Genomic DNA, 23,740 nt, shown 5'->3' with positions numbered 1-23,740 from the left:
TTTGTAAATGTTTTTGAAAAAATACAGTAAAACTGTAATATTGTGAATATTATTACACTTTAAGTGTCACATGATTCTTCAGAAATAATTCTAATAAGCTGATATGGTGCTTAAGTAATGCTTCTTATTATTATCAACATTATAAACAGCTGTGCTGCTTAATATTTTTGCGGAAACCCTGATAGAATATTCTTTGATGAATAAAAAATTCAATAGAACAGCATGTATTTGAAACATAAATCTTTTGTAACATTAAAAGAATGTCTTTACTGTCATGTTTGATTAATTTAATGCATCCTTGATGAATAAAAGTATTGATTTATGCACATGTAAATAAACCTGAACTGACTCCAAAATTCATGAGAGACTTCCCAGAACAGTGCTGCTTTAAAGTACAATCAGTAATTTCCGAAGCTTAGTGACTTTCTGGGGTAAAATTATGGGTAATTTGATAGCATGTTATTGCAATCAGGGTTTGTTTTGTAGTTATATAACCTCCACTACATTCAGAGACTCAAGGGTAAGAAAATATTCCCTGTTCCACCCCTGTCCTATATACTGTAGACATTACGTTTTTCTCATTTTAAGACCATTATAAAAGAAATAAAGTGAGAAGCATTTGCCACCTTGCCCTCTGACACGAGGCAGAAAAGCCCAATCCTACTGCTGTCCCCATCATCAGGTCACAGAGGTCAGACATCCATCTGCACTTCAGGGGTTTTGTTCATTAATCATTTCAGTGTTTCTGAACCGCTTGATACCAATTTGCTAATCGAATATACATGGGGCAATCTGTGTGACTTTTAACTAAAGATTTGTTTAAAGTACATTTTATATTACACATACACATCCTTTATCATTGAAAGAATAACAATTTAACAAGTTCTCATGCAAATCCAGAGCAACATCACTCTGCTGCAGGAAGCTGACAGGACAAACAATGCAGCGCTGTGATAAAAACCGTCAGTGGCATTGTGCCCTACAGTTTTACCATAGAATGAATCTTAAACTTTTGCAAATAATTTTTCTGTCACCAACAGCAAATTAAAAACACACTTCTTCCATTATTCAAAACAAGCAGTTCTGCCTCAAACTCGTGCAATTGGAAGGGGGCGTGATTTCAGATGGTAGGCCTAATATTTCTTCGTACTGACCTTTTTCATTTACCGTGGTTTTTACGTGCACTCCACACCAATGTATTGCCATGGCATCAGTATAAAACCCGTAATACTTTAATCATTTTTGTTAGTGCAGTTAGCTGGACTGTCTGAAAATGGAGTGCAGTATAGCTGTGTGGACGTTGTTCAGCCACCAGAGGGAGCTCTTACTTCATTTACGGTTCTCACAGTCCATCTTACATAAATTGCTAATTCCAATCTATTATTTTTTTGTTACAAATTATTACATTAAGGTGGCAGTTTCGTGCCTTGCTGAATGAACCCCCCGAATTTCTATTTTCTTCTTGAGACCGTTAAGACGTTTGTGACTCATTGTAAAATCACCTCAAAGTACCATGCAGATTTCCGGCGCAATTATCTTTGCAAAGCTCGGTAATTGTTTTACAGTCTCATTTTAACAAAGAGAACTAAATGATTGCTTCTAACTTTTACATTTAATGAGCAACATTTAAAAATCACTCAAGTTACAAAAAACAATGAATAATCAAATGTTATTTATTTGATATTTAAATAATACAGCTAATAAAAACATTGGTTTAAGGCAGACTAGCAGCGAGCATTAGCTGCAAGATGTAAAGTAAGAACAAATACAAGGCTGAATGTTATACTGTAGTATAATGAAAAAAAAAAAAAGCCAGACAATGAAACCCAAATTGTGGCGCTGCAGCTGTTGTACTAGAATGTGAGACAATCCAAACTGAAACAAACACTATAAAAACTCTCATTCTCTCCATTTATCAGTTCAGCACAAATGAAGAGAGATAAATACACAGGAATTTCATGTAAGCATGTTTTTTTGGGTTCATGATGAAAAGTGTGCATGTGTAAAAGTGTATGTGAGAGAGAAAACAGGGAGTGTATTTGGCGGTTTTCCACATCAGTTTTGCATGAAAAAGTATCATTGGTCAAAAGTGCAAATATCATTCCATAAGAAAAAAAAAAAAAAAGCTTGGTAACTTAAAACTCAAACTGACCTTTTCTAAAGTGACCTTTTGCTAGTACAACCTTTGCTAAACTGTTGTACTACAGGATACAGCAGGAGGACATCACTAGCTAGACTGCTAATACTACAAATATCAATAACGTCACGCTAACACACCAGAGACGCAATCAATGTTCATCACCGCTAAGCCCTGGTAAGCTGATTAGAAATAAGTGTAATGGGTTTGTACTTAAGGCCAACACCAGCTTAATAAGAAACATTCAGGGAAAACATTCAGTTGGGTCAACTGAGCACTGACCACGCTGGTTGGCCAACAAAACCCTTTCCCTGCGTTTTGAGAAATGCATCCTCAGTGTATCCTTCAGTCCAAACTAGGGTGGGTTTTAACGCCTCCGAGATGCTTTTGTGAATCTGGAAAAAGTGTTTGCGGCGGCGATTAATCTTCTCGCCGTTTCTGAAATCAAATCCACATTTAATTGCTTATCTCACTCCATGGCATGCACTGCTATGAAAACCATGCTGGGGAAATCACAACATGGTTTCGGTCCTCTGGAGAGCCCAACCTCCAGAAAACATACATTTTACACACCAAAATGAGAAAGCAGTGGTGCCTGTCTGCACATGGAAAGGAAGCAAAGGATTGTGAGAGAAACAGTGTCTCTCTCATCATCTCAACAGTCTGAACCTACTGTTTTGAACTTCATCTTGTCTTTCTACTATTTCTTTGTGTGGACATCTACAAAACAGAACAGGTGATGGCTTGTGTGTAGCAGACCTCAGTGACAGGAAAAGGCCTCTGCATAATGAGGGATCTGTGGTACTGTGCTGTGGAGAAAAAGGTTTAGGGGAGATGGAGGGACACAGAAACATAATGGGAGACAGTTTCTGGGGTACAGAGGTAAGGCCCATATTCGTTTTCTGCTTCCCCTCAACAGGGGTAGAGATGCATGAGGGAGGGGTACAGTCCTGTTATCCTGGTCACTCAGTTTTCTTGGCCCAGGCCATGTCATCACTGCGTGGCTTCTGACCCGTCAATCTCTCGATCAACCACTCCATTGTCCGCCAAAAACCCACTCTGTCCAGCGGGTAGTTCAACCACCCTGAGGGAGAGAATGACAGAGAAAGAGAAGCGGGGTGTCATGCACCAATGTTTATAAAGGGACATCGATAGCAGGGCTCACTTAAGACGTTACCAAAATGGAGGGAAAACACTTTTTGACTTCTAAGTAGTTATTTATATAAGTGTAAGGCTAGATAGTCAAGTGGTACACATTATAAGCAGAAAAGGGTTTTAAAATTGGACTTCACACTAGTGTTGGCAAAAGTATCGACTTCGCTATCAAGTGAAATTTTAAAAAATGTGATGCTTGAAGCACTGTTACGTGGATTTGTAAACACCTCCGATTGGCCATTGTGTTCACGTGCTCATCAGAAATGTCTGTGGTTGGCTACAATGATCAACGCTTCAAAAACATGTTGTAAATAGACATCAATGATGCTCTCCACCCTAGCGCTTACAGAGATACACACGTGAGCGTTTGCAAGCAGGCGTTTATCAGCAGACCTTTCCATTGATAGACGCCTGCTTTCAAATGCTCCCTCTTTCAAATTCAAACACTTCCATGTGCTTTCAAACGCTCCCAAGCGTTGATCATTGTAGCCAATCACAGACATATATGTTGAGCGCGTGAACACAACGAACGGCCAATCAGCGCTTAAAGTGTCACATTTTTTAAATTTCACTTTTGACAACACTACTTCACACATTATATATATATATATATATATATATATATATATATATATATATATATATATATATATTTTTTTTTTTTTTTAAATGTAAATGATAAATGTTAAAAAGAGGTGTTTTACCAACAAAAGAAGAAATTCATCCCCCAAAAAACGCATGTGAATTGGAAAAACTCCAAATTTAGTGGTTAAAAAAAAACATGACATTTCAGCCATTCAAGGCCCTCATCAGACACTGAACTCCCGAAATGTAATGTAAAAATACAAAATAATACAATTTTATATATATATATATATATATATATATATATATATATATATATATAAATATATATATATAAAAATGTATTATTATTTTTTACTATCATTGCTTAGTTTGAAATGGAATACTTTGAAATGGAAGTAAAACTGAAAAAGGAACAAAAATAAGGTGAAGCACACAAGTTTGATGCGTAAAACCAACCAGACAAAATTCATTCCTTTCGCTGAATGACACACTTCTTTGAAAACTCACCAGCAAGAGAAAACAGAGAAATGCAAGAGAGAGAGAGAGAACAGTGAGAGGGCAAGACAAGCAAAAAGGAGAGAGCAAGGACAAAAGAGCAAGACAGGAAGAAAGAGGGGAAGGCACAGAGAACAACATCAAGAAGCAGTGAGACACAGAAGCTCCTGGATGGTGACTCCCAGGGGATGGACAGAAGATCAGGCGCTAGCAGTAGAGTAATGTACACACTTACTGCTATAAATATGTAGCAGCACCCCACCCCCAGCCAGCCCGCCTCAACTCCACTATGTACACACACATACACACACACACTGTTATGCTCATAGACATACATTCCATTGGGTTTTGACAACAAGAAAACCATTTCAACAATACATGAACAAGGTATTTAGACGTTTAACACACAACGTTCAAAGTAGCGATACACCAATGTATATCAGCCAGGATGACTAATCAGGAATTATCAGGCCATTTTGAGATTATTGGTTGATAATCATGCTCACTTGAGTGATTAACAGAAGACTTTATCTCTCCAATTTGTAAGTTCCAAATTCTGCTGACAGCTTTATTCAATGGATAGTAAGTGTATTTTTTATTTAAATGTGGAAAATGTAATCATGTAAATGTTTTACTCTCATTTCAACAAGTTTGTGTTCAGTTGCATCAGAATTATAGAATTATATCGGCCACTGGCCACTCTGCCTTCCAGATATCGGTATTGGTCAACCATTAAAGTTCACACACAGGTCCTGTTTACACCTGGTATTAAGATGTGTTTTTGTCGAGTGGATGACAAGTAGACAAGGGAAACACATTCCCGTTTACACCTGATGTTTTAATCCGTCTCTTTTGTCCACTTTCAACCATTTCTGTCCTGATTTCTTCTAGGGGAGTGTCTATAGGCGGGTAAATGTATGTTTTTTTTCCAGATCTTTCGATCTAGTGGACAAAAGAAGCTTTTGCGATTTACATACGAACTCGCACGGAGACTGTGGAAAAACATATGGAGAGCAGCAGCTTTGGTTTCTGCTCGGATAGCTGCAAAACCACACCGAACAAGGTGAGTGCATGTTGGACATCAGGAATGGTGAGACAACATTGTGCTTGGTATGTTTTTCATCTTCAAACCAAACTTGGTTCTTCATCTGACAAAGTTTAAATCCCATCTGGCTAGTGTGCTTCCCATAATGTTTATACATTAGGTCAGTAAGTGGAGAGTAGGTGGTCTTTTTGTGGCTGTTTGAATGCATTTGACCACATGAGCGTCTACACTTTGAAAGCAATCCGCTCGAATGCGTTTTCGACTACCTCTGGAGGTTGTCAAAAGTAGACAAGCTCAAAGCATTTTAGACACGTATCGAGCATTGTCAAGTTGTGATCTGATCGACCAAAACACATCTTAATACCAGGTGTAAAGAGGGCCACAATTGCTAAAAACTAGGGCTGTGAATCTTTGGGTAGACAGCGATTCAATTTCGATTCACGATTCATAGGTGTTCGATTCGATTCAATAATGATTTTTGCAAATTCAGAATGATTTGATTCGAGGCGATTCACATTAAAATTCGATGCGATTCGATTCTGCATTTTAATATGCATTTATAAGGATATTGAAATGCTTCCCTCAACGTGTCTTAGTCAGGGTGTGAATTACACAGCGGCCTTCAGGGGGTCAGAGAGTAAGGGCAAAAACAAACAAACAACAAAAAAACCTTTTGTCCATTGTTAATGTTAGTTCATGTTAGTTCTCAATGATGCTAAACTTTATTTTAATAGCCTATAAAAATTGGCATCTGTGGAAATTAACATAAGCCAAAACTTTAAAAGGGCTTTAAAAGTATTGTTAGGCCTGGTTCATGTTAACTATAGTGTAGGATAGTGTTAATGGCTACACAACCTTATAAAGTGTTCCAGGTATATTAAACATACTAATGCTTACATGGAGAGACTATCATGCACTTTCCCAACTAATCCTAAACTAACTTTTCTTCACAGAATATAAAAATCCCTCTTTGTTCTCTTTATGCGGAACATTTTCCTTATGGTGATTCTGAAACAAAGCGCGCTGGGTTTCTACGCGCTCTTATGTCAGGTGTTGTTAATGGTGTAGATATTTCAGTTTCCTCACACATTTAGTTAATGACATTAAGTTAATAATTTTATTTATCATTCATTGAACTGTGCGTATGCATTTAGACACTTACATTATGTGTATGCTCAGTCCATGCAATAAATGCGCGCCTTGAAACTGCTCAGGTAATGTCAATGAAACATTTCCGATGTTTCCACGCAATAAAAGCGTTTTATTTCAACAATAGTGACCGCGCAATGACTTGGCAGCTTTATCAATGGCTTGAGCAGTTTGACTCAGGACTATTGCTGTCTTAATAGTGAACCGTCATGTTCATTTAAACAGCAATGGCCGTCCTGAGGAGAGCTCAAACGTGGGCTACGGACTGAGCGCGAGCGCAATCCAGTGAGAGGCGGTAAAATGCAGCCGCGCGTGTCTGTGAATGAGAGCTGTGAGGGAAGGCGCAAAATGACGGCGTCAATTCACGCATGTAGTAATTTAATGCTTATATATTTGAAATACTTAATCCGATTCTTTGCATTTTACATCGATTATCGACAGAAATAAACGATTAACGATTCAAAAAACATGTTTCAAGATCGATGCATAGGCATCGTCAGAATTTGTAATCGGTGCATCGAGAAAACGAGTGAATCGTTACACCCCTACTAAAAAAAATATGACCATGATAATATGTACTATATGAACTATACCATGTTTATTTGGACATGCACCACAGTAGTATGGCGGGATGGTAGGCTATATATAAAAAGATCTCAAATATTTCAATATTTTATATATACACGTCATTATTTATGTATTTGCTATAGTATTACAACCAACTACATTCATTACACTTTAATGCAATAACAACAACAGTAAAAATCTAGCTATATATTAAAGGTGCTAAAGAGGATCTTTTCGTCGACTGAGAAACCAAAGACTGTTACTGAGTTTTTGAAATGAGCGCATGCGTAAGAACAACCCCCCCTGCTTTCGTGGGAATGCCTCACAAAACTCGTGCATGAGTACTGGAACACGAGTGTTTACCACCGGCATATGCTGTATCGTGTTAGTGGATTCATTATGTCAGACTCACCGCAGGTAACTCATAATCTGCAGTTGTTATTCCTGTCTCTTGACAAAAACATTGCATGCGGCGCCTGTAGAGTGTGGAAAGTTACTGGAGCGCCCAGCCGCGCTCGTCTCTCACAAGGAACATCATGGCAGTGATTGACAAGCCAGATGGCCAATCGTTTACGCGATGATCGCGTAAACGATTGGCTGATGTTTTTAAGGCCCTACCTCGTGCATTGTATATGTATATTATTCTGTAGATGTATATTAATATTATTCCTTTCAGTGCACCTAATAAATAGTCTTTTATCAGTTAGTAAAGACAGTTTCAAGTAATATTGCAAAAATGTATAAAACAAAACATACTCTTTAGCACCTTTAAGCTGTTTTAACACAACAATATAAAAAGGCCCTTGTAATAAACAGCAATATTTCCATATACGGATCTATATACAGACCAATAAGGTTTGTTCTCATGCCTAAATTAAGTAAAGTTGAGCTTCCATTTGCCATATTCATATCCTATGCATGTTGTGTCTCTTCATAAGACTTGTTTACACTTTCTTTACGCTTTCTTTATGCTTGTTTACGCTTTCTTTATGCTTGTTTACGCTTTCTTTACGCTTTCTTTCTTTGTTTTTTTTAAAACATCAGTTTTGGTGGAATGGATTTTCAATGGAGGGCAACAAATCTTTCAGATTTCATTAAGGATATCTTCATTTCTGTTTCAAATATTAACAAAAGTCTTATAAGTTTGGAATTACATGGGGGCAAGTAAGTGAAGTAAAGTGGTTTACCCCCCCCCCCCCCCCCAAAAAAAAAAAACATTAAAATTATCCCGATATTCACAATTTTGATACATCACAAGTAGAATGGTATTTTTTGAAGTACAATGGTATATGAATATGGTAATCCTTCAGAACCAATTGAAAGTGCCATGGTATTACTCCCTGACACCGTTATTGTACCATGGTACCGCCACAGTACTATTTCCAGCGATCCCCAATTATGACATCACATGGTCATCCATTGCCCTAGTATCTTTGTATATAAGCACCACACTGTTCCTTGGTCACAGCTCCGTGTGTGTGTGTTTGTACCCTTTCTCTACAGTGACCCCTTTGGTGCAGGAGGAGAGCAGAACAGCTCATCATGTTTGTTTGATTTTTCATCTTTGTCAAACCCACCGCCCCCCCTGCCCAAGCCTATTTGTTAGCACTGACAGCAGGTTAGCATTAAATATACATGGAGGTTGTCAGCCACTGGCACACACAAAGGCGGGCCCTGGCCCCCGGGGACTCGGGCAGGGAGGGTGGAGGAGCAGGGCTCATGCAGAGAGAGACTCCCAAGCGTGCGCGTATGTGTATGCGCGCGAGAGAGAGAAAGAGAGAGAGACCCTTTCCTCTCCCTTCATCAGCGTCTCCCAGTGGGATCAGGGAGCAGCAGTGGAAAGGAAAGAGGGAGGGTCAAAAGGACCGGTCTGTGCTCTGGAGCATGCGTGCACACACATCTGTCGTCCACTGGGGCGCAGGGTGACGCACAAGCATCCGTGCTCCCCTCTCTCCCAGAGACGCAAGTCGCATACTGAGTGCTCGAGCTATCATGGGAGTTTAATGCCTTCACACACACACACACACATACACACTTATGTGCAAACACACACAGCTGACTTTAAAAAGTTATTTTAACCCACTCTTTGCAGCTACTGGCGATGCAGGCCACGCTCCGTGGAAGAATCCTTGCCAGATACTGTAGGTTAGCGTGATCAACTACATAAAAGACTCTCAGAGGAACTAAACCTCCCTCACGTGAATCTGATCCTGTACGTATTGTTGTTGTAAAGATGCCTACGGGACTAAATGATAGTTCACCTAAAATGAAAATCCTGTCATCTTTTTCTCACCATCATGTTGTTCCAAAAGTCTGTGACTTTGAAGAATGCTTCCACTGTTTTTGTCCATACAATAAAAGTCAATGACGGCATTCATAGCTGTTTTGGACCCCATTGAATTTCACTGTATAGACATTTTTCAAAATATCTTCTTTTGTGCTCTACTGAAGAAAGAAAGTCATGACATGAGGGCGAGTAAATGATGACAAAACTCTATCCCTTTAAGACAGCAATAACGCAAGGCTTCCACCTCATCGAACGAAGTATGCGTGTGTACCTGTAGTGATGCAGTAGTACGTCTCATGTGGCGACACATGATGGATCCGGTGGTGCTTTCGTGGCAGCACTAGGTGGCAGTCCTGCAGTAGTGTGACCCAGCGTGGCAGGCCGAAGTAGGAGTGGGACCACTTGTGGATCTGATTAGTCATGGTTACAAAGACTGCCAACGCAAAAACAAAACATTCCCAGGGGTAGGACTCTGCAAGGGCATCTGGGAAAGAGAGATAGCGTAAGAGTGAGGTGGAGGGAGAGATAGAGGAACAATGGCAAAAGGTGAATAGAGAGAGATAAAATTATATGCAAATGAACACAAAATGCCTTAAAGTGACATGCCCTAAACTTTTTAATTAAGTACTAGCCTAACCTTTTAGCATGTGAAACATCAATCAAATTGACCTTTCAACTTTCTTAGTATTGAGCAGATCATCAGCAACACAATGTTAGTGTAAAAAAAAAAAAAAACGTTTTATCCAATGGAAATTCTGTCATCATTATGTTTTTCTAAACCTGAATGACTTAAACCACGAATGGGAATGGGATGAATGCTGTCAAGCTTCAAAAAAGAAAAAAAAGGGGCCATTGAGGCTTGTCAGTGATATTCCAAGTCTGCAAGAAACAAGACGGAATTTACACTGATCAGGCATAACATTATGACCACCTTCCTAATATTGTGTTGGTCCCCCTTTTGCTGCAAAAACAGCCCTGACCCATTGAGGCATGGACTCCACTAGACCCCTGAAGGTGTGCTGTGGTATCTGGCACCAAGATGTTAGTAGCAAATCCTTTAAGTCCTGTAAGTTGCGAGATGAGGCCTCCGTGGATCGAACTTGTTTGAATCAGCACATTGTACAGATGCTTAATTGGATTGAGATCTGGGGAATTTGGAGGCCAAGCCAACACCTCAAACGCGTTGTTGTGCTCCTGAACCATTTTTGCTTTGTGGCAGGGCACATTATCCTGTTGCTAGGTGGCCTCTAAGTAGGTGTTACTTGTCAAAGTAGCATCCAAATGGATGGCAGGACCCAAGGTTTCCCAGCAGAACATTGCCCAAAGCATCACACTGCCGCCGCCGACTTGCCTTCTTCCCATAGTGCATCCTGGTGCCACATGTTCTCCAGGTAAGCGCCACACAGTGCACACACCCGGCCATCCACTGTTGGGCCATGCCCACTTTCGGTGGTGGACAGGGGTCATCATGGACACCCTGACTGGTCTGCTTTTGAATTTGGAGCATTTGGAGATGCTCTGACCCAGTCGTCTAGCCATCACAATATGGACCTTGTCAAACTCCCTCAAATCCTTACGCTTGCTCATTTTCCCTGCTTGTAACACATCAACTACTTTGAGAGAAAAAAATGTTCACTTGCTGCCTAATATATCCCACCCACTAACAAGTGCCGTGATGAAGAGATAATCAGTGTTATTCACTTCACCTGTCAGTGGTCATAATGTTATGCCTGCTCGGTGTATATTTACTTTAAATGAATGAAAAAATAAATAACTCAGGACATTCTGCTAAACTTCTCTTCCTAGTGAAAAGAAAGTCATATAGGTTTGGGATAACATGAGGAAGACAATTTTCATTTTTTGGCTGAGTTGTTCCTGTAACACATGCAGAGCAAAAATGGAACTGAGAACATTTTACCCTTTTCAAACCATATTCTCATTTGTCGATTCCCCAATTTTAGGTATTTTAAGATGAATGTGGGACACACTGACGGCTCCAGGACAAGGAGCCACACTCGGGTCACACTCATTGGTTCTAAAATAGTCACGCTGACTCACTCTCACGGCACACTGGAAAAGTGAGTGGATGTGTGTGTGTACCTGGTGGGTAGGAGAGGAATTTATAGGCCATGTGGGCCAGAGGCAGGATGGTGATCATGCAGTTGTCTCCATTAGTCTCTATGAAGTCATGCCGTGTGATGGCTGTCGGATCAATGTGGTGCTCCCGGAATGGGCGAATAAATGCCTGAATGGAAAGAGAGAGGTAAAAAGAGAGAGGGGGAGCAGGGGGAAGGGAGGTTAAGGTTCAATTGTAAAATGGGAAGAGATGTCTAGGACTGTGATTTAGAACCATTACCCTGTGGTAATGAACGGGTACTTCTATGATATAGACACTGGAGGGTCAAGCTAGAAGCTAGATTACAGAGACACTAAACAACTCCAAGAACACTGGATGTGCATTTTAGCTGACCCTAAAATGCACATCCAGTGTTCTTAGAGTTAAGATATGAGAAAGAAGAGGAGTTTAAACTAAAATATTCATTACAGAAACATCCTCTGCTTCCAGTTTCCCCACTGATAATGAGCCATAAACCCACAGAAAATCTGTGTGCAGAACTCTTCAGTTCTACACATTTGACATCCTTGCATGCTTTTTTATTAAATATGAGCTAATTTAATTTAATCATCTTTTAGCTACCAGTTAGAATAGGTCACAATGGTCGACTGCAACAACTGACTAGTTGATTAGTTAGCTTGTCTAGTTTATCTATTATTTTCATTTGTATATCTTCATTTCATTATATATTTAATTTGCATGCTGTACTTTAGCAGTAAAACTGCATCAAATGTCTGTGTTTTGTTGGCAATCGGCATGCAAATGCATAAAATGTAAACACGAACGTTTTTGTTCCCTTTTTATTTATAACGATGTCACTCAAGGAGCTCTGCTTTTTTCGGAAAGACTCAGTAGTGTATCCATCTTTTATAAATATGATAAAACTAATCCAGACTTTTCTGAGATATGAAGGAAGCAATATTACTCTATAGGTACTCAAGATTAACATGAGATTGGCAGAAACTGTGTGCAATCCCCCCCTTTAAAAAGTTTGCATTGTAAAAATCTTCAGGAAAAGTTGTCTCTTTAAGTGTAGTCCCATTTAAAGCAACTCTGTTGCAGCCAAATGCATTTTTGAGCATTTTGCCACAAGAGTTGCAATCGTAGGACAGCATGTCAAGTAAAAAATAGCCCAGCCTTTTAAAACCAAGTGCATTCTGTTCCATTTCATTGAACTCGTCTAGAGGTTTGCAAACACAAGAATGTGCCTTGTGTAAAGTCTCCCTAAGAAAAACATGTCCGAACAGAGTTAGGTGAACCCAATCCAGCCTCATTATTTATTATACAGTACTTCTAGTTAAGACTTGGTGGTTCAGGTAACCCATGGACTAATCAATTTTATAAATATGCCCTTTTGCACATCCATACCAATAAAAGTGTAGAACCCCTTTTACCATGTTTACTTCCATTACACAGATTTTCCACAAAAATCAGCATTGAAAATGCGAAAAAGCAGATTTCACCCAGGTCTGGTGGTAAGACAGGGTTGGGTGGGGTTAGATGTTGACTGATAGACGCAAATTGGCGCGTTGGCGGTACTAGGGCCTAAATGAAAGATGACGCATGCGGCACGAGCTACATGTTACGGAGCGGAGAGATAACCTAGCATTAAACAGCACTTCCCCACGGCTCAGATCCAGCATCATGAAAAACCATAACCCAGCAGCACCTGTCACTCACGCCCAGGAGCGCTGCTTTGAGACGGGCGCCCGTCTGCGACCGCGCGGGTGCCGCAAAATGAAAGGGAGTAAGAGAAAGGATGGTATAAGCACAAAGGAAAATACAAGAATGAAGGTAATTTATTTTCCACATAAAAAGGAGGAATCGTTTGGAGCCACATTACCATAGCGTTTCAGAGACAGAGCGCAGGGGGAAAAATGTCATTATCGCGTGTTTGTGGGCTGAACTCAATCACACCTATATCTGAGCGAACGTGGCGACACTCTGCTGGAGCGGAGAAAACTATCTGTTGATATTTCGACAATTATGTTCCCTCCTGTTCTCCTCGTTTCCTTTCCGTCTCTCTGTGCGCGAGATTAAAAGAGCGCTAAGCCCCAGACAGCACACAGTGTGCATGTCGACTCACCGGCACGCTGCGGCAAACCTGTGCCTCGCCGCCGCTAATCCCACACCGTTTAACGGCCTGCCTCGCCTCGCCTCGCCCGCCTTCTGCCTAATCACGACTCACATCTTCGGATTGCCCTAGCAACCCAGCCAAAGACCGGAGCCCGTCCTCCCCCACCCTTAACCTAGAGCGCACATTAGAGATCCATTTCATTTCTCTTGCCTTTTTTTCCTCCTCCCTACGCTCTTTGCTCTTAAGTGCCTGTTTAATCACGGTCATTAATGATTCTCCCTCAAGTTGGTGCTTCTTGTTTGAACATGTGGACAAAAAGCCATATATATCGGTCTGCTAAGTGCCGCCTTTAATCTGCTGGTTAAGGGTCTTAAAGCGCTGCGTTCTGGATGTCTGTAAATTCCCTCGCTTTTTTTGAAGTTCGATCACTCCCAGGTGGCGGATCCTAATTATCCTCGACAGCAGAAGGATCGGCGGTGGCTGCGGAGCCGAGTGGAAACCCCTTCACGGTGGGGAGGTGTGGCCGAGCCGTTTTACAGCACAGACGGACAATGATGAAAGCGAGAGAACGCGGGCCCCTCTGCGGTAGCCGGACGAAGCCATTCAGATGACCTGCTCTTGGCCTCAAACAGTCTTGACCATGTAGGACAAATCAGGGCCTCAGTGACCAGCATGTAAACACAGCCCCCTTTATAGAAGCAAAAATAATGGTACTATAATGGAAAATATTATACATTTTTCAATTATCAGTATCAGTCAATATTGAATATTTAATTGTACGTACTCATTTTTGGTATTTTTACATTTAGATTACCATTTCCATCATCTAACAAAGGGTTAAAGGGTTAGTTCACCCAAAAATGAAATGTCTGTCATTAATTACTCGCCCTCATGTTGTTCCTGTAAGACCTTCATTCATCTTTGGAACACAAATTTTTTGATGAAAACTAAGATAACTTTTTTTTATCCCCCATGTAATTACCATCATTCAAGGTCCAGAAAAGTAAAGACCTCAATAAAATAGTCAATGCGACTACAGAGGTTCAACCTTAAATGTTATGATTAGACGAGAATACTTTTTGTGTGCAAAAGCAAAACAAAAAAACTATTTCTTCTCTACCCCTTCAGACATGTTCGCAGTTGACGGAGTTAACGCAGTTCTGTGCTTCTGTGTTTACCCCCAAACGCCGGCTCAGTATTACAGGTTCGGAAAGACATAAGGGTTATTAATGACAGAAACTTCATTTTTGGGTTAACTAACCCTTTAAAGTTAATCTTTAAAAACACTAATACTTTTATAAATCTGTTAAATGTGATCTTTAGCAAATCTCAATATGATCCACACACTATATTATGACTTGATTTTAGTGTTTTATGCAAGCATAAAACACTAAAACACTAGCCTCAAGTACCTTATTGCTTTTATAAAATGGTTACCACAAAATACAAATATTAAAGCCAAAAATATGTATCAATGCAACTTTCATGAAGTAAAATTACTAAAAGCCTTTCTTCCGCCAGAAAAAAAAAATAGTCCCTGACCATGAACAGCAACAATTATTACGCCATTAGATGGCAGCAAAGACTGTCTTTATGAGTGTGTTAGTCAGTAGCTAAGACTTTTAAATTGAAAAGACTGAATTGTTGTGAACACGGAACAAGACGCAACTGACAAATGCTTTGACTAGCACTGTCAGTCACGGGAAAACCCCTTAACTGTTAAAAGGACAAGATAATACATCGGACATTTAAACAGATTTTTTATTATATACATAAGACTGACCTGAAGGAAAATGCTAAATCTGAATGCAGGTAATAAACTCGATCAATCGATCTCTTTCTTATAATACTCTTCTAGTTCTACATAATACAGTAAGCTTCAATGAACAATATCAATAAGAACAAACAAGAGTGGTTGCTAAGGGTGTTGTGTAGTGATACATAGAACCGTTGGGTGAAGCGGTCATAGCCGTGTTTTATCGTGAATAAAACAGCTATTGATCAATCAGAATCAAGGACAGGAACTAACCGTTTTATAGTTTTATTTAGAAACCAATAAAGAATTTTAATATTCTATAGCAGATAATTTGGCGTTGCACAGTATATAAGAGTCATAGCACCCACCCAGACCTCTATGACACAATCTCTATGCAGCACACATCAGCCAGAGAACAATAGGAAAAATTGGTGTTACTCAAAGAACAGGCCTCAAACTGTGAAAATTTCATGGTCACACACATTGTCAGGTGTATACTGATCATTGCTAAACCTGTATACTTGTCATTTCCTTTCACAGTAATCAAATTTAACACTCCATTTTTTCAGAAGTAGCCTAATAATTGGCACACGGGACCAGATTTAGCTTAGGTTAGCCATTCTTCCACTGCCAGTCTACTGCCCCCTTCTACATAATAGCACAATGACCCCTGTCAGCACAAAAACACATAAATGCTCCCAGATTCATGGCCCCTACTTGTCTGACAGAGAAAGCAAGTGTCGGCTGCTTTTTAATTGGACAGCGAGGGGGTGACCTTTTCTCTGATTGGGCAAGGAGAGTGCGACCGTACTATGCATTAATGCAACCCTCCTGAGTATCTCCAGCACCCTTTGGGGTTAAGAGTGGGTGGGGTTAAGATGTGGCGCTCCAGGAAAGCAGGAAGGGCTGAAATCCCCAGGGTGGAGATGGCATTTCACACTCGCCGTTTTTGAGCCTGGTAAACCACAACAGGCCAATAGAGCAAAAGCTGATATGAAAATTAAACAGGGTAATTTGTTAAAATCAAACAAGATACTACGCTTAGAGACCACACTGTGCATATGAATGCATGAGTGTGCCAGAAACATGGTGCCATTGTACCTAAACGTGCCCACATGCCTACAGCCAATCACATTTATACGGCAGGGCAGTATAGGGACAGTACATACCGGTACATCTGAAGTACTGATCTATGCCTTGGTTCTTACCTTTCCAATTATTGGGATGTCCACCGAACCCCATGTATCAGCTCCCCAATGTACCATCCCAGACGCAAAGTCTGCTGTCACAATACCAGTCACTTTGAGAGAAAGTAAAAAAAGAAAGAATGGGGTTGAATTTAGTGAGCAGTGAAATAAAGGTGACCATGACATAGCAAAACGTGCAAAACAACATCCACTACAACGGATGGGTTTTTCTACAGATAATGACAGCAGAACTTTATTAGAAAACAAAGGAAATACATGAACAGAAAGGTCACAAAGAATGTAAGAATTACCGATGCCAAAGATGATTTTGTAGATGTGCACTGTGGAGAAGTTGAGGAGGAGGAAGGAGAGGTTTACAATGAAGAGTGAGAGGCACAGAATCACACAGATCCACTCCTGCAGCCGCTTTCCTACAGGGATAACAAACACATAAAAGGTACATGAGCACAAATAAAGAGACACAATAATCAATAAATCAAGTTTTATTTTAATTTCAACAACATAGTAATTTGAAATCTGATAATAATTTATCTTTAATTTAATGTATTGGCTTAAAGGATTAGTTCACTTCCGAATGAAAATTTCCTGATAATTTACTCACTCCCATGTCGTTCAAGATGTTCATGTCTTTCTTTCTTTAGTCGAAAAGAAAAAGGTTTTTGAGGAAAACATTCCATGATTCTTCTCCATATAGTGGACTTCAGTGGGACTTCCAGATTCAGTGCAGCTTCAAAGGGCTCTAGCGAAACGATGTCATTTTTAAAAAAATAAAAAATGTATATACTTTTTAACCACAAATGCTTGTCCTGCACTGCTCTGCGATGAGCCATGCATTACAGTGAAAGGTCTTGCATGATGTAAGCGGAAGTACCGTGGTAGGGCGTAAAACTTTTTTCCTCTAACTTCAAAATCGTCCGATATTGTTGGTTTTACCTTCTTTTTTCTTTTTTTTCCCCGTAAAGGCCGTTTGGCTTAATCTTTCCATGTTCACTTTGTAGACACTGGATTAGTACTTCCACCTTCTTCACGCAAGACCTTTGTAATGTGATTACGTCATGCGTGCGGATCAAAGAGCTAGTGCAAGATGAGCATTTGTGGTTAAAAAAAAAGTATATAAATTATCTATTTTTTTTTTTAGAAAATGACAGATCGTTTTGCTAGACAAGACCCTTATTCCTTGTCTGGGATCGTGTAGAGCCCTTTGAAGCTGCATTGAAACTGTAATTTGGACCGTCAACCCATTTAAGCCCACTGAAGTCCACTATATGCAGAAAAATCCTGGAATGTTTTCCTCAAAAACCTTCATTTTTTTTTACTGAAAAACGAAAGACATGAACATCTTGGATGACAAGGGGGTGAGTAAATTATCAGGACATTTTCATTTAGAATTGAACTAATCCTTTAAATATTGTGGGAATAATTATTGGACTAATACCAACAGCACTAAAAAATAGTCAGTGCAAAAGTTAAAAGAATTCTAAAATGTAATAAAAGGAGTATGAGATACAACCGAGTGCAAAAAGACATCCTTCTGAAATAGCTGGTCAAGTAGTCAACCATAATGACCCATCACATCTAGTCCTAGACTTAAATGCATGTTTGAGCTGTTTTAACTAAAAAATATCTTAAAAAGTCAGTGCCATTGTTTTTTCTCAAGATGCACACCAGTAATGTTTTTTTCTAGTGTACGTTTATAAAAGCTACTTAAGGCAGGAACACACCAAGTCGACGCTGACGAACTAGTGGCAACGAAAGCGGACTGCAGGGTTGGCTCACATTGGCAACGTCTGTGTCCAAAGTTGCCCTGACACACCAAACCAATGCTCCACAGCCAGCGGCCAAGTAGCACGTCCGTTTTGCGCCTGCGTAAGATGAAATGCCTTTCCATACCAGCAGGTGGCAGTAGCTGAACAGCCAATCAGAATGATCAGATGGACCGACAAGCTCCGACGCCAATTCAACATTTCGAATCGGCCGAAAAAAGCTGATGAGGACAAACTTCAGCCGACAGTGTGGAGCACACTGAGAAAACTTCGGCTTGGTGTGTTCCTGCCTTTAAATACCCTAATTGAACTAAGGCCAAATCCTGGCTTAGTCTAAGCCCTGTCTGTGAAACTGGCGCTATATTTTCATTTTTGGGTGAACTATCCCTTTAAGGGCAAAAAACTTAAACTAAAAGGAAAGATATCTCAAAATGCTATCTTCTCTTAAATGTTATTAATTCTCCTTAGTAACAGTATATTTAACTACAGTGTCCACTGCGAGGTCACAGATGGCAGCGAACCGACATCTCTCAAAAGTAGAAAAGGTCATTGGGGTCGGCGGACAGGAGACAAGCTGAACGTGTGTAACCGTGTGTGTGTGTCCCATTATCTTGCATGCTCAGGAGTAATCGATTAGACTAGGACAAGTTGTAGGCAGAGGCGAGGGTCAGGATCTCTTGCGATGGTGCGTTTGCCTGACACAGCTAAACGTCCCAGGTCAGGGCAGAGGGCACTGATGGAGGGGCCACAACGGGCACTGTTCGGACCACCATGACAGCGGCGTGGCACGGCAGGCGGCCGTGGAGGATGATTAAAGTGCTAATGCATTATTCACAACAGAGTAGAGAATTAGTCTATATGGACACCGGCCACATCTACATGTCCCCATCTCTCCACAGCCTACATTCAATCTCCATTTTTAAAAACTTGCATATTCAGTATCTAACTGCATTCTACCACATCTGAGTCTTTCGTTCTCTTACTGCCGCTCTTTCTTCTCATTCCATCGCTCTCTCCTTCGCTCTCCTGTTGGGCGGATGTGGGCATGGAGAGGCGCAGTGGACTCAGCTCTTTTGAAAATTTAATGCCATTAGAGGAGCCGTCCTGAGTGGATTGGGAACGTGAGGAGGTTGAGAAGAAGATATTGATGACAGCTATTTATAGCACCTCAGTGGGCCAGCCAACACTGTGTGCCTGAACGATGGACCACAGTTCTCATAATGCACTCACAAGCCTGCGTTATATCACAATTACCAGAGCACCAACCTATGGCAACCTTAACCGAACAGATTGCATCCCACAATGCACCCTGTTATCAATCCAGGTTTTGGTGCAGACTTCAGTTCGATTGACTGTAAAGTTGATTGCTGGATTAGTTTGAAAGCTGTTGGTTTTACAACAAAAAAAAAACAAATGCTGGGACTAAAATGAAATAAACCAACCATTGTACAATCTGTGGCTGAAGTGAACTGCCATTGATTACATATATTATGCTTTGTTGCCCTAATGGGACAAGTTTTTGCATGTTTTAGTATGGACAATGCAATAAAATAAAAGTTTTGTTTTGCCTTTATTTAATAATACATACCCTTGGATACACTTTAACAATAGCATTCAAATCGTTAACATCAGTTAATGCATTAGGTCTAGTCAATAAACAACCCTTTTTACAGCATTAATCTATGTTAGTTTATGAGTTGTTAACTCATGTTCATTCACAATACATTACATAATGTTAATAAAGATGCCTTTAACCCTGTTCCTGGAGACCTACCGGCCTGCAAACTTTATATCCAACCTGCTTCAGCAAACCTGAATTTCACACCAATGTGGTTTACAAGTGATCCTAAAGAGCAGGGTTGGGAAACAAAAATCAATTCTAATCCTGGAATCAGATACAAGTTCAGGAATCGGATACTTGTTATAAAGCTAATTGATTCCTGTGTGCGCATTTTAATGTGGTTTTAAGCTATTCAAGCACAAGAAGAGGCGAAAGAGAACTCAATTCGGCACTCGCATGTTGTTTTCTGTTCTGGGCACATCCAGAATGTGCGTAGAAAAAGCCACCTCTCATTTAGTATACTGAATTATATACATGAATACTGAATTGAGTTTCTCTTGTGCTTGAATGGACAAATACATACAAAGTTATATCAATATATCCTCGTAAATACAGTTGGTTATGTCTTAGGGCATTTTCACAGCTATAGATCATTTGTATTGTTCTGAAACAGGGACTTAATTTGTTACAATGTTGCACTTTCTTCGTTGTTCGGTTAGCTTTCATAAGGCAACATTTCAAAGTGTACCAAAATGTGTTTTTGCTAATCATATGCAAGTAAAACTGTCCTCTTATTGGTCAGTTTCCCCTGCGTCATCCATCAAGATGATTGAGAAGTTTGCTCATTATTATTGTGGCTTTATTTATGACTGTTGAGACACACACAAACACTATTCAAATGTAGTCATCATTTCGGCTGTTAAATTATAGTATTAATGCTGTGATAAATTCAAAGTGCTCCCTATGGATCTCCCAGAACTAGGCCAACTGTGTCGAGACACATGCAAATACTATATGAATGTTATAATGTAGCTAGAGCAGGAATCAAGGCTTTGACCGGGACAGCATTCTTGCACGGAGAAGTGCGATTACACAACATTTTAAGATGAAGAGGCACTCTTTGGTTTTCAACTACAGTAACTAATGTGCTCACTCACAGAATCAAAAACTACTGCATTTTATATAACACTTCATTATGATATTGTTTGATTTGTTGGTCCATTGGGTTGGATTTCTTTCACATCTCAAGCGAACCGCCACAGAGTTTGTTTGCAATCGGGCCGAGATCACCTCGTTCAGGCGGTCTTGGAGCAATGGTTTTGGTGCAGGTCTGAGCGTGATTGCCGCATTCACATATACCTAAACGAACCGAACCAAGGGAGAAAACGCATCAGGTTCCAAAACAAATGCTCAGGTGTGAACACCCCTTTAAGTGAACGTAAACAGTTGGGAAAGAATATGCATGTGTACCAGTATATTGGATCCATGCATTAGGTCTTATAGTGACAGCAGCATAATAAAGCTGCTGTCATGTGTTTCATTACTGTTAAACAAATGAAAGAAAAAGGAAAATCACTCGATCTTGACTAACTTTTGTATCTTTAATAAGGATTATTAAAGTGATTGTATGTGGGTTGTAGAACTATGCATAATTGCCGTTTTTTATCTTTAATCTTAAAGATGTTTCTTTTAAAAAAGTGAATTGTGAGATGTGGATTGTATGCATGTATTGTTATTTCGTATTGTATGAGAGCATTTTAACCTAAGAAAAAATTCTATCATTGGTGATAGACACAGTTTCTCTGAATTCTGATTAATTATTTTATTTATAAAAAGACAAGCGCTACTTTACATTTCACTCAGCTTTTTTCAGTTGTATTTATTTGTGATATTGTTAATTTGCTCTTATTGTTTTACCAACTATAATGTATACTCCTCTTTAATTTTTGAAATTTATATTAGTAAGCATAGTTTACTATTTAGCTGTTCTTTATGCTGCAGTTTTTTATTCATGGTATTCAGCTGCCACAGAATATTTTGCAAAAAGACAATAAATATGTTTGATATCTAAATGTTTGACATTATTTTGTATCATCTTGCAATCTCATAAACATACAGTGTGACTGACTCACAAATTGAACCTTATTGTAAAGTGTTATAAAATCACATTTGAAGCTCACAACTCGGGTAAAATATGATTTCTTTTGCTGTGGCGCTGTAGATTCAGTGGCATGGTCATTTTACTGTACAAACATACCGTGACCAATATACTGCAACACTCTAAATAGACCATCAGGGGAAGGAAGACAATAAAACTCATGAAACTTCTGACTCATGTCCATGCACTGTACCAAGTAAACACAAAATAAAATGAACATAAAAGGCACGTGTTTCAATATACCAATGAATATCTAAGAGAACAGAAAATCCAGGATCATCTGATGTTGTTATAAAGCCCATACTCCTTTCTGATGGCACAATGGATTGTGTAGTTGGACTTAATGTGGTAGCTCAACAGGAAGTAGAGGGAGTCCAGGTGCAGCACATCCAGGTGTGTGACACTGAGAGATCAAAACTAGACATTGTGCCACTTTCATTACAGCAATATCACAGTGGTCTCGGATGTGGTGTTGAAATCTGAACAAGGTTTGCATGCAAGCGCTGTTACAGTATTGATTTTTGTAGAGGAACAATATTACAGATTTTATTTTGGAATATCACGGAAAGGAAAAGTGTGAAAATCTACCGCTGTTCAACACTTCACATGACACCATCTCTGAGATCTTCCCAAATTATTCAGAGACAAAAACCTGAAGTTAAAAAACAACATAAAAAAAAAAAAAACAACACTCCAGCACTTGTGTCCTCTCTTTCCTGCCTTTTTTCTTTCTCGCACACAGACATGTGCGTACACACACTCTCGCAGCAGTGGGGCCGCTGTCAGGTGATCAGCGTCAGTCCTTGGATCCTCCTGCTCCCCGGTGAGGGCAGAATCTAGGCCAGGCCTCGACAGAGCCGCCGTCGCCGTACGCAGCCAGGAACACCGTCCCCCTGTCCACAGGACCTGAGCGGCGCGCTCATTAATACAGTCCTGACAACAACGTGCTCCCTTGCAACCCCCTGCACCATCGCTCACACCCGCAGCCCCCTTTCCTGCTCGCTGGCGTGGGGAATTAACCTGGGAGGGGCGGGGGGAGGGTAGGGGGTGCTAATAGGCTGAAATTAATCAACGACGCCTGATTCGACGCAGAGGGGCGGCTGGAGTGCCAAACAACGTCCGTGAATGCTAATGGCGTTCTTGCTCTCTCACTCTGTCAAAATGTGCGCAATTTTCTGCGGCAGGTTGTAATATGCCGTCGTCCATCCTCGAGTTTCACCGCGTTTCACATGCTGATGCATGCAAGCACGGTTACATGGCTTAAGGTGAAAAACGTAGTGAATCTTTCCTGTGTAAGCCAATTTTTTCAACGTCACACTTCTGTAAATTAAAAAAATGCTGTTTAAAAGGGACCGTTCGCCAAAATATGATCATTTACTCATCCTCATGTCAGTCTAAACCTGTATGACTTTCTTTCCTGAAAGTGAAAGGGACTGTCAAAATGACAAAAACAACCATTCGAGGATCAAAAAAGTAATACGTGCATGTGCATTCTGAAGAAATCTAACAGCTTTGTGTGACGTCCAGACCAAAAATTTGTAAGTTCAAAAAACGGATTCGTTTTTGAATCAGACCGATTCGGTTCTTGAGCTCACAGATTCGATAATCTGGTTGCAGCAAGATCATCAATAAATAACTACTTAAAGTTCAATCACACCAATATAAAGTGCACAGGTTG

The 23,740-nt window shown here is 40.0% G+C and overlaps 1 protein-coding gene across 2 annotated transcripts in view; it reads right to left on the bottom strand.

Annotated features, from left to right (window-relative positions):
• Positions 1-627: 627 nt before the first annotated feature.
• si:ch211-212o1.2 (uncharacterized protein LOC492735 homolog) overlaps positions 628-23,740 on the bottom strand; it is a 39,953-nt gene continuing 16,840 nt past the window's right edge. For both annotated transcript variants that reach the window (XM_067389276.1, XM_067389277.1), the window contains exons 3-7: positions 16,871-16,990; positions 16,581-16,672; positions 11,524-11,668; positions 9,695-9,907; positions 628-3,221 (exon numbers count right to left, since the gene is read on the bottom strand). In XM_067389276.1, the coding sequence (XP_067245377.1) occupies positions 3,100-3,221; positions 9,695-9,907; positions 11,524-11,668; positions 16,581-16,672; positions 16,871-16,990 (692 nt within the window). In that variant the 3' untranslated portion in view covers positions 628-3,099. The remainder of the gene's footprint in view (positions 3,222-9,694; positions 9,908-11,523; positions 11,669-16,580; positions 16,673-16,870; positions 16,991-23,740) is intronic.

This window comes from Chanodichthys erythropterus, chromosome 7, assembly GCF_024489055.1.
Source record: "Chanodichthys erythropterus isolate Z2021 chromosome 7, ASM2448905v1, whole genome shotgun sequence".
Lineage (NCBI taxonomy): Eukaryota > Metazoa > Chordata > Actinopteri > Cypriniformes > Xenocyprididae > Chanodichthys > Chanodichthys erythropterus.
The sequence above is the reverse complement of the archived record's forward strand: the minus strand, read 5'-3'. Positions and strand labels throughout refer to the sequence as shown.